At 39.9% G+C, this 14,439-nt stretch overlaps 4 protein-coding genes and 1 long non-coding RNA gene across 13 annotated transcripts; 2 read left to right on the top strand and 3 right to left on the bottom strand.

Annotated features, from left to right (window-relative positions):
• Window positions 1-55: 55 nt before the first annotated feature.
• LOC116919196 (liprin-alpha-2) lies at window positions 56-8,790 on the bottom strand. Of its 5 annotated transcripts, none has more exons than XM_045171052.1 (23): window positions 8,528-8,790; window positions 7,789-8,068; window positions 7,637-7,726; window positions 7,458-7,559; window positions 7,233-7,397; window positions 7,094-7,168; window positions 6,708-7,028; window positions 6,518-6,637; window positions 6,343-6,447; window positions 6,127-6,283; window positions 5,939-6,060; window positions 5,304-5,842; window positions 4,920-5,238; window positions 4,643-4,705; window positions 4,304-4,354; window positions 4,104-4,237; window positions 3,962-3,994; window positions 3,608-3,873; window positions 3,365-3,545; window positions 3,094-3,288; window positions 2,580-3,006; window positions 2,397-2,513; window positions 56-2,324 (listed from the first exon to the last, which is right to left on the bottom strand). In XM_045171052.1, exons 2-23 carry the CDS (start codon window positions 7,954-7,956, stop codon window positions 2,211-2,213), a joined length of 3,864 nt encoding a protein of 1,287 aa, XP_045026987.1. In that variant the 5' UTR covers window positions 7,957-8,068; window positions 8,528-8,790; the 3' UTR covers window positions 56-2,210. The 5 variants fall into 5 exon arrangements, with proteins under 5 accessions (XP_045026987.1, XP_045026986.1, XP_045026988.1 ...); XM_045171051.1 differs by having other exon boundaries at window positions 8,617-8,790; XM_045171053.1 differs by lacking the exon at window positions 8,528-8,790 and adding an exon at window positions 8,332-8,458.
• On the top strand, window positions 8,749-9,146 carry LOC123470603. Its single transcript, XR_006644378.1, has 2 exons — window positions 8,749-8,886; window positions 8,945-9,146. It is a non-coding gene; the product is annotated as an uncharacterized LOC123470603 (long non-coding RNA).
• LOC116919202 (probable phosphoglycerate kinase) lies at window positions 8,987-10,898 on the bottom strand. The gene is made up of 7 exons (XM_032925135.2): window positions 10,733-10,898; window positions 10,457-10,660; window positions 10,249-10,393; window positions 9,851-10,189; window positions 9,531-9,787; window positions 9,370-9,470; window positions 8,987-9,309 (listed from the first exon to the last, which is right to left on the bottom strand). The coding sequence occupies exons 1-7, from the start codon at window positions 10,792-10,794 to the stop codon at window positions 9,170-9,172; spliced, it is 1,248 nt and encodes a 415-aa protein (XP_032781026.2). The 5' UTR covers window positions 10,795-10,898; the 3' UTR covers window positions 8,987-9,169.
• A 130-nt stretch (window positions 10,899-11,028) lies between these two features.
• Window positions 11,029-13,361, top strand: LOC116919206. 5 transcript variants are annotated; one of them, XM_045171067.1, is made up of 4 exons: window positions 11,029-11,137; window positions 11,225-11,460; window positions 11,631-11,697; window positions 11,797-13,361. In XM_045171067.1, the coding sequence occupies exons 3-4, from the start codon at window positions 11,658-11,660 to the stop codon at window positions 12,546-12,548; spliced, it is 792 nt and encodes a 263-aa protein (XP_045027002.1). In that variant the 5' UTR covers window positions 11,029-11,137; window positions 11,225-11,460; window positions 11,631-11,657; the 3' UTR covers window positions 12,549-13,361. The 5 variants fall into 5 exon arrangements, with proteins under 5 accessions (XP_045027002.1, XP_045027001.1, XP_032781033.2 ...); XM_045171066.1 differs by having other exon boundaries at window positions 11,035-11,158; XM_045171068.1 differs by having other exon boundaries at window positions 11,117-11,260; window positions 11,333-11,460.
• On the bottom strand, window positions 13,118-14,143 carry LOC116919207 (39S ribosomal protein L21, mitochondrial). Its single transcript, XM_032925143.2, has 4 exons — window positions 13,995-14,143; window positions 13,729-13,926; window positions 13,346-13,666; window positions 13,118-13,275 (listed from the first exon to the last, which is right to left on the bottom strand). The coding sequence occupies exons 1-4, from the start codon at window positions 14,092-14,094 to the stop codon at window positions 13,172-13,174; spliced, it is 723 nt and encodes a 240-aa protein (XP_032781034.2). The 5' UTR covers window positions 14,095-14,143; the 3' UTR covers window positions 13,118-13,171.
• Window positions 14,144-14,439: the final 296 nt, after the last annotated feature.

The following is a 14,439-nucleotide window of genomic DNA, read 5'->3' as shown; positions in this document are numbered from 1 at the left end:
TCGTCATCGTAATAAAATTATGGAAAAAAAAAAAGAAAAACAGAAAGAAATGAACAACTTTTGGGTGTTTGTTTTCACATATCGTACACTGATATTTTTTTGTTCCGCTTCCTTTTTATCGGACCGTACATCGCGAGGGAGGGGGGTGGGAGGGTATTGGAGGGAGACAGTACTCATAAAAGAAATTTCTCGTGATCAAAAACGTTACAATAAACCGAAACTCCATCTCTTCCCGTACGTCGGTTGTTCTTTGCGTGTTCTCGAGATATGAAATAGCAATGAGAAGGAAAAACACGTGCAGATTGCGAACAAACTACCAATCTGACACGCACAGCAATCCAATAAGAAGTGTGAAAGGTGATGTTTTAGACTGACGATGCAAGAACACGAAGTGGAGACAGTAAAGTGTTTGTGTGTGTGTGTGTTGAACATAGAAATTAATCATAGTCACTTGACTTTTTGTTTTTTTCAGATTGGTAATTCTTTTTTTCTTTCATTAAATGTGAGTGTCTTTTGGCGAGGTGAAGCGGGGGCGGAGAATCTATGGACCGGATAACTGGAAAATAATTAAAAGAAACAAGACGCAATTTGGGAAACGGCCAAGTAACAGTAGCAAAGAAATACATCAATGACTGTCCAAAAGGGGAAATAAAAACGCGCATGGGGTAGGAAGGGGGCGAAATTAAAGGGATGTATACACAACATGCTGTCTCCCAAAATCTAGACGCACAAAGGAGAGTTAGGCGTAGACGTTACTTTCTTTTCTGGCTGGCGACTGACAAGTGATGCACATTTAATTTTTTTAAAAGAAATCATGCACTGTAATATTGTTACACACGGCTGCTAGTTTTTTTTTTTTTTTTTTCGGGTTGGAGGATACAATTTTGTTTTTTTTGTCTGGGCCGTTGGTAGGCAGTCAAAAACCCTACTAAGAACAAAGTCGCTTTTTGGTAACATTTGATCAAGTGAATTGTTATTTCTGTTATAAGAAAAAACAAAAGGGACACGTTTCAAACCAAAAATAAAACGGGATGGGGGGGCAATTATATACACGCGTACTGAATTTTTTAGCTGCTGCTCAATTCGAATAATGAAAAGGAAAAAGGAAATAATAAAAAGAGGGTAAATGTAGAGGGACTGGGGAGATGCGAGATTTTGTCGCTAATCTTTGCAAATAATGGCACCGATCGCCAACTATCGTGAATCAGTATTGGCATTCATTTTAAAAAACTAAAAATAACTCTTACATTAAAAAGAGAAAAAAGACATTGAAAATCAAAATTGTGTGGCGACATTTAGACATTCTTTCATTCTATTTTGCGACAAAGGGAGGATGTGTATGCTAAGAATAGAAAGGAAGGGACGCAATGGATCCGGAACACGTTCTACTTAGCTGCACATCTTGATCCCCTCCGCCAAAGCGGATTCCAACCCTTACCGACAAGGCCCGTCTTCAGTCCCTAGACTTCATTCCTTTTTATGCTTTTGAAAATGAAAAAAAAAAATTACGGGAATTGAATCGCGCACAAAACATGCATTACGTTAGCGTTTTTTTTTTTTTGTGTTTTTTTTTTTTTTTTTTTTTTTTTTTTTTTTTTCGTTTAGTTACCACGGGAGAATCTGCTTTAGACTTAGCTATTTTTTTTTTTTAGGTTTTTTTTGAATAGAAATAAGGACCTCTACGACGATCATTTGACACATTTAGAGAGAATATCAATAGTTAACACGGGGCATGATAAAAAGGTTGGAGGGAAGAAGAGACGTGGTGAACGTAGTGAGACTAAAACACGACCAATGTACACGTAGTATGGATTGGATGAGAGAGAGGAGCTATTGAGAAGGAGGTGACCCCCTCACTTTAGATTCGAGGGGAAACTGGTGGAACTTGAATTTCTGTTTTCTTCTTCAGTAGTTAATTTTAACCTTTTTTTTTTGCACTGGCTATGTTTGTTTTTTTTTTCTTTAAGAGGATACTTGACTTTTAATTTTGGCCCTAATTTTCTGATCTGGCTTTTCAGCACTGTGATTTGGGAATTTTGAAGGTCTTAAGAGAGATAAACGAGGCATGACTTGCTGTGAAATGAAAGAGCGGACATAGATTACAATTATATAGACAGGTCCGCTGTGAAATAAGACCGATAGTTAAGGAGAAGAAAATTACTTTTTGTTTTGCTTAAATAGAGATAAGACGGGTAGAACACGTACTACTTTCAAGCCAAATGTGTGGACGTGTGCTGCTGGTTAATGAACTCGGATCCGTCCTGGGTGCGCTCTGTAATGCAGGCCAGCAAAACGCCAAACTCACGCTCTACCACTTGTCTCGCCTATTGCACAGAAATCAAAGTCAATGTCTGCGGTTTTTTAAGGCGAGTGCATCGAACGTAACGCTTCGTTACCTGGATATTTTGCGTTGGAATTTGTAAAGCCAAGCCCATTGCATTGCTGTCGAAACTTTCATCCAACGCCAACAGGGCACCATGTACTCCAGATTCGAGTAAATGATTGGCGAATTCCTGCATGTATTCATCAACAATTTTCACAACTAAATTCATCTTTTATCATAAAAAGTGTTTTCTTACCTTGAGACCAATAGCAGCTACCCAGCGAATAACTCGTTCGTTCGTCCAAACGAGAACGTCACGACTCTCATTGTCATTGTCTGCCTGTCGTCGTCGTTCTTCTAATAAGCGCCGATCGTAATTTAGGCGCTTCAGCAACAGCGTGCCGTATTGAAGGCTTGTTCGATGGAAGGCATCGACCATCTTGAGCTGTCCGCGGAGCTCGCGTTTTGTTAAATGATCCAACATACGAGCATCTACTAGCGACTCCATGAAGGCCGACCGGTATTGAGTGAGACCCAGGGACGGGAGCCAATAATGTCCGACCCAGGTGTGATTCATATCACCAAAGGCCAACGTCGTTCGGGCCGTACGAGGAGCCGACGGTGAGGTGAGAGTCACCATCTCTTGGATGGCCAACCTGAGCTTCAAACGATGCAGTGGATTGCTAAAAAACCCAAAATTTTAAACATTAGCATAAAAAAAAATAATAATAAATCTTGAATATAAATAACTAAAACATTTATAATCATACCTTATGCCGATTTCACGTTGGATTTCCGTGTCGGATAAGGCCGACATTATGGCTCCAGATTTGACGTTGGCTCTGCACGCTGCTACGTACCAGGGTGGCATGCCAACCCACAGTTCCAGCCATGCCACTACTGTGGGACCGTTCCACAGGGCAAACGGAGTACCGGCCTTCATAGCTTCGGCCAGCAATTCGTGCCTGAAGTAACGGAGAAAAGAAAGAAGATTAGTCTTTCACTTTACTTAAGAAAACATGAAAAAGAAGAGTCTCATACTTGCGCTTGATTCGGCGATCAAAGTCTTTCTGACCCAGGGCCGGTGTACCAGTAGGAGTTGGTGTTGCTGACAAAGGAACTCCCCATTCAGGATCGACATTCAAGCCCATGCTAAGGGAAGCGATCGTATCTCTCGCATTGATCTCATCACTTCGACTCGCCAAAGGAGACATGGCTCCACCTAATCGACAGTTATTTAGAACTGATGGAGACGACATCATTTGCCAATATGTTCTCTCTTACTGGTTGATGAAAGGCTATCTTTGCTGCTTTTGCCACTTTTCTCCTTCTTGCTGCTGAAGAATTTACCCAACGAAGACTTGATTCCTTTTTTCTTATGCTGCTCCGACCGCTGATTCTGCGGCTGTTGTTGCTGTTGAAGTTGAATCGACGACGCAGATGGAGATTCTGCAGCGTTCGGCATACCCGTTGGCCTCTGGTACAGACCGACTGGAGCCAGCGAATCTTGGCTAGAATTGATCGAAGGGATGCTTTCGCCCAACGAGCTCCTAAATTAGTAGAAAATTGAGAAATATTAGTTCGATGCCTTTTTCAGTTATTTTAATCAGGCTGCTGTAATTTGGAAGTTGAAAGCACCTGAGATGATCCGAGTAATCTTTAGCTCGTTTGCTTTTGTCCAAAGCAGCAATAAATTTTAGGATAAGATAATTATGTTAGCATTTAGGGTTTAAAATCTTAAAATGTTAGACGTTTATATCCAAATAAGAAAAGAAAGTACCTTCGCATCTCATCGGATGTCATCGCCAGAGCTTGTTGAATACGGTCTAGACGAAGTGAACGCGAATCCATTTGAGATTCATTGAGTTGACCCTGACTGAGCGATGGGTACTGGAAAGAGGGCGTCGACACTTGCTGTAATATCAAAACAACAGGGAAATAATTAGCACAAAAGAAAATCGACTGCATTCCTTTTCTTACCGTATTAGGCAGAGAACTCTCGGGCGACGCAGAAGTATAGGCCCATCCCATCTATGAAAATGGGGGGGAAAAAAATCGTGAAACAAAACAGAATGACGAAATGAATTCGTGTGAGTCAAGCCAATACACATGCGTTTAGCTGCTTAAAGGCGATCAGTCGTTCAATTTAGTTAGATTTCAAGATACAATGCTAGCAAATTTTGGCACACGATTGCTAGGGATTCCGCAGGGGGTCAATGGCAAACAGAGGCGCATGCTACCATCCAACAAGGGACTTGCTGGATTTTTATGGTGATTTATGATTATTCAAAGGAATGCTTTGAGGCATGGAAATTATACCGCTTGTCCTGATGACCATTCAGCCAATGTTTCGTATAGGTTGACGTCTCTGCTTCGAGGGATCTGTAGTTTTGTGGTCACAGATCATCAAAATGAACAATAGATTTCGTTTTTGCCAAATGGAGAGATTTCGAGTGGATGGTGAACTTTAAAACTACCAAATACTAATTCTTATTGACAACCAATGCAATGCATCATTTGATGTATGCACTGTGGGTGAGGTGACTTTAAAAAACATAAAATAAACGGAATAGTAAAATCAATGACATATTGTTACCGTGTGAAATTTTTGAAGGTAGTCACGCTGGGGTGAAGCTGCGTTATTGCTCCCAGTGTTTAACTGGGCCACCGATGGCGAAGAGGAACTGCTGGTATTCGGATTGTTATTGTATCCAGTGGATGAATTCGCTGGAACAACTGGGCTATGATTGGAAGATGTTCCACCAGCTCCTCCACTTCCACCGCTTACTCGGGGAGTCGAACGACCACTGCTCGTCACAGGGACGTGATTGGCCACCAAATGGTCCAAGCTACTTACTCGATACTCAAGTTCTTCCGCTCGGGCTTCCGTGTTTTCCTTTTCCTCTTGTATCAATCTTTGAGGGTAGGATAACGGAGATATTAATGTCTACACAAGACAGTGCAATGTCGATTTACAGACCTAATTTCTTGGTTGATGGCGTCCAATTGCTCCTGTAACATCAGAGCCAGAGTTTGGGCATCCGTGTGGCTGGAAGGGGAGAGCATTGCTCCCAGGTCGGCAAGATCACCGAGGTCATTTAGGTAGCCTTGATGATGATATTCATGGCCAGGGTCCATCATACCTCCTTCTTGTGGACTGTCTCTTTCATCCTGGTCCTCAAGTTCTTCTTCATCGTCTTCTTCTCCCATTGCTCTGCTGCTGACACGTCCATCACCCATGTCGCAATTTCTCCCGGAATCTAAGCCCATGGATGGAGAGGGGGCACTGTTGAGTCCCCATTGATCAGCTTCATCCATTCCACGTACACCTTTACGGGCTTTTGGTAAACGAGGTAAAGAGCGCGTATCTACGAAAGACGTCTCCATAGGGTGGGGAGAGAGTGATCGTGTCAACTCGTCCGTTTGCTGAATATTGAGCGCAATTTCTTGCTGAAGAAGTTGGCGACGCACGCCATCCATCTCTAAGCGTGATTTGTTTAGTTCTTTCAAAATTTCGGCCTTAAAACAAACGACAGTAATTTAGCAATTCGGCTATAGCCAATCATAATTCAGCTGTTTCTTTTATGAACCTTCCAAAACAAACAAAGTGCTCACCTTCTCTTTCAGAGAATCTTCCAAACACTTTCTTGACTTATCTAGATCTTGCGTTAGATGATTTTTCTCTTCCAGCGCTGACATACGTTCTTTGAGATGAACTTGCAACCGATCGTTGGATTCTGAAAATAATCGGGAAAGAAAAAATCCAGCGAGCGATTCGATGAAAAAATGTTAAAAAACATTACCTTGCAGCAGCTTATCAACGGTCGTTGAGAGACGTGAATTGTGTTCCTCATTGATTCTCAACCGTTGCTGCAACTTGGCCACTTCGGTTGACTTCTCTTCTAGTTGACTTTCCAGTCTCTGAATTCGATCCTCAGCCGTACCGTGACGCTCTTGGACCTTTGCGATAATTGATGAATATTGAAAAAATCAAATCGAATTTCTAAAACATGACTAACTTGAGTTAATTCGTGCTGGACTTCGGGTAACTTTGACAATTGAGTCACTTTCTGGTCAGCCAGCTCCAGTTTTTCTTCCATGGTCCGAACTCTGTCCTCTTGCAGCTGTAGCGAATTTAAGAATAAATGTATGAAGATGGTTTTTCAATAAACACGATCAAGAAGAAAACCATACCTTAAGTTGCGCATCTTTATTACGCAGTTCTTGCTCCAACCTTTCGTTCAAGTCATGAAGTGATGTTGACTCGCGCTGAGCATTCAGGTACCGCTTCTCTAAAGTGGCAATACGCTCCTCCTGAATAACATTAGATATTTGAAACGTGAAAATAATACAAAGGGAATTTCTTTTTAGTTGGGGTATTAACCTGATCTTGATTTTGAGCGCTCTTCTCGTGCAAGTCACGCTGAAGTCGAGCCTGTAGTTCTTGACTTCTTTGGGCATCCCTTTGAGCGGCACGAAGAGCTTCTTCTGCCTCCAATAGCCGTCGCTGTAGCACTGTTAGCTCACTGCTTTGCTTCTCCAACGTTGTTTGCAATTCCGTCATTTTGCTGGCTTCAGCTGAAACTTCTGAAGTTCCATTGGTTGCACCTGCCACTTCATTAGTGTTTCCTTCGCCAACTGAACCACCGCTTCCATCCGTGCTGGTATGTGTCACTGACATTGACCCATTTTTTAAATGCTGCAACTATATGGCCAAATATTGCTATTTTAATAACACATAAATGATTGCGAATTTTTTTTTTAACGTACCTCTTCTTTGGTAGATGATAGCTCCTCTTCCAGACTGGCTGTCCGCTCTAATGCCACTCGCAACCGTTCGCGAACCTATAATTCATATTCAAGTTTTAAGAAGCTTTGCATTTCGCCAATTGCAGTCGTTCTATAATACCTTTTCGTCTAAGGCTTTATGATGCTCAAATAACGACTTGAGTGCTTTCAGAACTTCGACTTCAGAGGAAACACCTGCACTATTTGCTGCTTGTCGTTTGACAACTGTCATGCGTAAAGATCGTTCATGACGGGACACTAAACATTCCAGGTGTTCCAATAAGAGCTACATAATAACAAAATATTTATTTGTAATGTAATTCCGTTTCCAAAGGAAGGCAAATACCCTAGTGTTGTTGCGCTCTGCTTTCAGTTCGGTGATTTCCTCATCCTTCTCCAGAAGCTGTTCTCTAGATTGAGCCAATTCTTTGGTCAACGATGCTAATTCCTACATGCCGAATGAGTAAAATTATAATTAAAGTCAACAGATTCCTTCCTTTGCCATTTCATTTAAACAAATTTTACCTGAGGTAAAGAAGCGGCCATCTGGCGTTGGAGGCAATCCCGTTCTTTTTCCGCATCGGCCAATCGAGCTTCCAGCTCTCCCATACGATCCTAATAATGTTCGTATTCCATTGATGAAATGCATTTAGAATTTAAATATTTAATTAACATACTTGTGCATCCCGTAAAGAATCTACAAGTCTATCTCTTTCATCCAGCATGGAGACCATTAGTTGTTCAAGGTTCCCTTCTTCACCAGATAGCAATTGGGAGGACCTTTGTGATAGTTGGCTGGCATCTTCCGTAATAGTGGGCATGACATCACACATCATGTTCCACATTTTTGTGAAACCAATAAGTACTGGTTTAGGACTGGTTCAGGACTACTTTGATAATAATTCAAGGTATCTTCAGAGTTGGCTGTGTTTATGGATGTGGTGTCGGCACAAAAATCTGGAAAATAGTCAAAATAGTTAATACCATAAAAAATATTTTCTTAGGTAAAAAATTAGTGAAACCACACATGCTGAAAATGTGTTACCATTATTCAAGCTATTTTAACTGTTACACAAATTGTTTCTTTGAACCTCTAACTTGTTTGTGTGTGCAAATATCATATAAGGTTTGCATGCAACTTTATGCCAACACCAAATAGAGGTATGCAAAATAGATCCTATGTTATTAGTGATATGAATAATTAAACCAGTGGAACATACACTTTAGCTGAAAAAATCACAATCCAATTTCAGAGGAGAAAAAGCTATTGGCTAAGGAGTATTTGTATTTACAACCCAACCCGTAACCAAGCTTTATGTAAAAAGAATATTTGGTTGCATATCTCAACTAAATATATGCATAATCCCGAATAAACTTCCATTTAGCTATCAGAAAAAAAGTTTTCGTCACACATACGAGTCATGCAGTTTACGAAAGAGAAGCGTTTGTTTTTTGTGCGGCTTTCAAGCTAGGTAACCAGAGAAAAAAACAGTTTAGATCATTACGAGGCGATATGTGCTCCGACAGAATCACGTAAACGGGATAATCAAGAAAATATCATTTTCACTTCAGCACAGTCTTGACCTTAATCGAAACGAATGTCGCACTACAAAAGAATTATTATATTTCCTAGTTTAAACAACTTCTGTCAAAACCAAGACTCCGCCGTCAAGCCGCCATGTTTGACAGATGACGTCACAAGTCACGTGATCCATAGTTGTTCGTAAACACTGAACGACCGGCGTCCGGCGATTCCAGTACCCCTTCCTCTTACGGTAAAACCTTTTCTAGTTTTCTATAGCCATGGTTTATCTGAGTTGATATTATGTCTAGATGACGGAATCGGATGAAGATGTTCTCAGAAACTAGGACGAATTTCAGTTTTTCAACTAACAAGTTTATTATATTTGATTTGAAACGTTCATGCAAAACAAAACTGAATTACAGAATGAAACATAATGCCGAAGAATACTCTTTTTACACAGCTATTTTACTACAGTGCAAATTGAAAGGACGATTGATGCTTGTATTTAAAGTATATTAAAAAGTAACACCATTTTAAGCATCAGAAAGGGCAGCGACGCCGGGCAGAACCTTGCCTTCCAATAACTCTAGCGATGCTCCACCTCCAGTAGAGACATGGCTTACTTTATCTTCAGTTCCCCATTTGGCAGCGCAAGTAGCTGTGTCTCCTCCTCCTTTTGAAGGATGAATGAATCAATATCAATTACAATAAACGACAGTAAAATGTAACCTACCAATGATAGTCGTTGCGCCGTTTTGAGTTACAAGAACAACTGCATCCATAACAGCTTTGGTACCGGTGGCAAATTTCTCGAATTCAAAGACTCCCACAGGCCTTAGGGGAAATCATTTAATCGCTAATATTATAGACCTATATTGCTTATGTTATATTTACCCATTCCAAACAATCGTTTTAGCACGTTTAATTGGCTCTACGAAGTTGGCAACTGTATTTGGTCCACAATCTAAGCCCATCCAACCTTCGGGAATTCCGGATTCGACACTAGCCGTCTGGGTAGCAGCGTCTTCAGCAAACTTATCAGCGCACAAGAAGTCAACCGGGAGATGAAGTTGTACTCCATTTTTTTTCGCTTTGGCTACCAAATCTTCGACAATCTTCGCTCCCTCCTCATCAAACAACGAACTGCCAATCTGTTTGAAAGATGGGCTTAATGGGGAGTAATGTTTTCCCTACGTAGTCTTGTATTGTTGTACCTGCATTCCATTGATGACTTTCAAGAAAGTGTATGCCATGCCACCGCCAATAATCATTTCGTTGACCTGGTCTAGCAAATTGCCAATCAACTGGATCTTGTCCGCGACTTTGGCACCTCCGAGAATGGCAAGGAATGGGCGTTCAGGATTATCTAGTGCTTTGGCAAAATACGCCAATTCTTTCTTCAAGAGGAAACCCGATGCTCTGACATCGAATCCAGTTCCCAACATTGAGGCGTGAGCTCGATGAGCTGTGCCAAATGCATCGTTAATGTAAACGTCACCCAACCGGCGGAGAGATTCTTGGAACTTCTGTACATCCTCTTTTGCCGCTTTGATCTGAAATGGATCAATTTTAAATTATGGAGCTATTGCTACTTGTTTAATAGAAAACTTACCTTATTTCCAGCAGCATCAACACCTTTACCTTCTTCTTCTACATGAAAGCGAAGGTTTTCAAGCAGAATAACTGAACCCTGAGCTGGGTCAGCACATGCAGCTTCAACATCAGCTCCCACACAATCCTCCAGGAAAATGACTTCCCTATTTTTAATTAGTCATAAAACCTGGTGTTTTCTGTAGAGGAAAGATTACAGTAATACTTGCCTGTTCAGCAATTCTTTCAGAACTGGTGCAACGGGTTTCATGGAATATTTGTCTTCTTTATGGCCATCAGGGCGACCTAGGTGAGACATCAAAACAACACTCTTTGCTCCTTGCTCAAGTGCATATTTGACAGTATCGAGAGCTGCAACAATGCGCTGCGTGTTCGTGATTACTCCATTCTTCATGGGAACATTGAAATCAACTCTGAAAGAAAATGTGAGAAAATAAAGTGTGACTCAATTATTTAATAACAATGTCAATAATTGCTTTTAGTACCTTATAAGAACACGCTTTCCAGACAAGGGAACTGAATCGATGCTTACTTTTTTCAGCGACATTTTGACTAGTGAGTTTTAGAGTTTATCAACAGAAGATAGATCTAGACGAAATGGTATTGACCGGGTAACGGAGATCGGCAAACTGTCTGGCTTAGACTTAGACTAGCGGACGATGAAAGGGGGATTCAAGGTTAGCACAAGGTGACTTACTAAGTTTTTCATTTCATTATTTATTTTCTATCAGGTTTTGACTTCCGTATACGCATTTCTTTTTTATATTTCTTTTTGTTTCATCATTGGTTCATTAATAGCGTAATTAATGTCAAGTTAAACCTTGATAAGGAGAAATTGTCTTGTGTGCAACGCTGGAAAATATTGATTTGCAATTTACATCAAAATCAAAGTAACACCGAACACCACAGTTGTAATTGATTCGAGCACGTATCATGCTTACTTTAAAACATGTACTTTACATAAATTTTTTGTTTAGATTATGATTTCCTGTTGTGGAAAGAATCCTTCGAACGTATGCTATTTTCTAGAGGGATTGCATCGTAGCCGTAAAAAGAATCTGTCTTACATCTACCTGCTAACATAGGGACAGCTTGATGATAAACAAACGCAAGCATCATGGCGGCATCTCTAGCAGTTGCCCATTAGATTGGACCGCTTAAGATTCTGGAGACGGACAGCTTTTTACCAGTTCTACTTCGATATTTATTCCCGGTAAAGAGTCTTGCTTTAATGCAGTGCAATTGTTATAATTCACTAGTAGTTGAAGGTAACTATGGAGAAAAAAGTTATATGATTCTCATTGATATCATATTGATAGAAACATTGAAATCATGGATAGTTTATGAATTATGGTGGGTTCTAAACATGTTATTTAATATTAGATCCCTGCTGTTGAGAGAAAAATAACCATGGAAGCTGATCAATTATGGAATATCTTTGAAAACCACGGTACATAGTTAGTTTTATATTGTAGTCAGGTTTAGATGTAGTTGTATTATTTAATATTAGATTTACTTGTATTTCTTACATCATTGTTGTAATTCATAGGTCTCAAACTACCAGATTATTTGATCAAGCTACTGTTATGTAGTGGATATGATAACCTCCAATCACTGTCCAAATTAGTAACTCAACAATTGATTGATGAACTGGAAAGCTATGCAACAGATTGTCTGGATGCAGCTGACATAGGTGTCTCTGAAATTGAAGCAAAATATTACTTCAGTCGGCAAACAATGAAATTCCACATTCTACCAGGACACAAACATTTGCTTATTGCTGCAGCTGAATTGGCAGTTAAAATGTTGCATCTTTCTGACAATGATAATGAATCTGAACACGAAAAAGTACGCGAAGAACATGATCAGTCATTGTTAATGGATGATGAAAAATCAGGCCACAATGGCCTGCATTTTCTTTCAGAATTCTCTACACTTGGTAGCAGAACTGTGAATCAAAAAATTGTTTTGGCATCAAGTAGTCCTGAAGCGCTCTCATCAGTCGAAGAAGAACAAAACTCACTTGTAGAATTTCTGAAAACATGGATTGCTCGTAAAGTCCTTTCGGGCCGTTTGGCGCCCTTCCTTTTTGATGTTGACTACAGGATTCAAGTGTACCGCCCGAAGTCGTGCAACCAATCAACGCGGACAGACATCTATTCATTCGTTTGCCTTCGCTGTAACACGACGATCAGAGCATTTAAACGGGCCAATGGTCAAAATTGGAATGCGGCAAATGTCTGCCGTCATATTACAACTGTTCACTTTCTTACGGAACCCTCAAAAACACAGAACGAGTAATTCGAAGTCAAACTACCTTGTGTCAAGCCTTTCGACTCCACCCCTTTCAGATTCGCCGCCAAACGAACAAGATCCCCTTAACTAAATGTTTCATTATTTATATTGATCATTTATAATAGTTGAATGAGACGCTAGTTTTTTTGTTTTTTTTTACTCGAATCGTAAATATGTTGTATGGCCTCAGTTAAAAGTATGTTTCGTTTTTCGCCGTTCAGTCACAAGATTATGTCCCCTTCCTCCATTTTAAAAGGCGGTCATCACTAACGGTCATCTCATTTCATTTGACCATAGCCTACTTCTTCTAAATTTATTCCGGAAGGTTTAGCAGGATTTCTCCACGCCCCTATAATTATATTTTCCTGCTGAATTCCATTGTCAAGCACCAAGCTGAAGAACACAGGGAGGGCTTAACGGCCGCTGAGCTTGTATTTTCTTTTCATAGCCTTTTGCCGACTGCGACGGAAACAATCGCCTTATTTCACATAACTCTCCTTTTGGAGGTGATGAACAATCCGGATTATTTGGAAAGATGCCAGCGGATTTGCATCTTATCGATTTAAAGAGAAGAGTTGTTTACTAGCATGTATTGTTTTCAGCAAGTTCTGCTAAATTTTTATTCACATTTAAAAAATTCTCCCTTCCACGCCTTCGACTTCAGGGCGTTGATCAACCAGTCCTTCGAGACGAACACAGTTAATTCTCAAGATGGAGAAGTGATTCCTGCAAACTGTGGAGATATATTAAATATATATATATATGTATACTAGCTTGAATAATTAATTTAACAAAATAATTACAGTTGATTCTCATGTAGTTCTTTCTTCTTCTATTCCTAAAAATGGTCTTGGTATGGGTAAGGGATTTTTCAACAACTGTGGCCTCCACTCTTACCAAGTCAGGGCGAAGTAGAGGTCGCCCCAACAAGGTAAAATCTCTTGAGCCAAGAAGAAGAACTTTTTCAGCACGAATTACATCTCCAACATTAGTGGGATGTGTCCCTTCGACCATTATGAGATCTCCATCAGTCACCCGTCTTTGTTTACCAGCAAAATGAATAACTGCGAAAAGTCTTCCATGAGAATTTTCTTCTATCTGATTGTTGACCTTAGTAATAGTCTCTATGAAATGAAAGGTATTACAAACATTTAAATTGTATTAGAGTAACAAGATTTTTAATCACCTTTAGTGACTGCAAGCTCCAAATCATGCTGATTCTCTAACACTTCCTGTTGAGGTTCTGCTGAAGTTTGTTGTGCAGCATTTAATTTAACTCCTTCGTAATTATTGAAAGCCGCAGATCGCAACGTGCGAATTGCACATTTCTCAGTAGTTTCAACTTGTAGGATATACCTTGAAGAAGGAATACTGTTTACAATTCCTAAAAGAAAAAAATATTGAAGATAAAAATTGCTGAAATACTCTTGGTAAAATATAATGTATACATACCATTTGGCCGCAAATATTTAGGGCTGATTTGTATTAAGGATAATTTTGACAACAAATTTCTCATGAGCGCCATGTTTATTGTATCGATGTATACCGTCATCGATACTTATTTTTTCTAGTTTACGATCACTAACTTGTCTTGGTTTTTTTTACCTAGGGGGACATAAGGGGGTGATGATTTTTGAAAAAACACAATAGGAAGCGCCCAAATTTTTCAAAAGAAACATTAATGCATGGGTCGTCTTTTTTTCTTCGTAGATCATGTGATCGCATGCCCATGCAATGTTGATGTTCGGTTGACTGAAAAACATACGACGGCTTTGAGGTCACCTCACAATCATTTATTTAGATATCGGCTCCAGATATCCCATGAACTCGAGATAAAATAGAAGTTTAGGAACAAATCTTTAATTGAAAACAGTTGCTTAATAAAAACTCCTCATTT

This window comes from Daphnia magna, linkage group LG3 (assembly GCF_020631705.1).
Source record: "Daphnia magna isolate NIES linkage group LG3, ASM2063170v1.1, whole genome shotgun sequence".
Lineage (NCBI taxonomy): Eukaryota > Metazoa > Arthropoda > Branchiopoda > Diplostraca > Daphniidae > Daphnia > Daphnia magna.
This window is presented reverse-complemented; position numbering and strand designations above follow the sequence as displayed.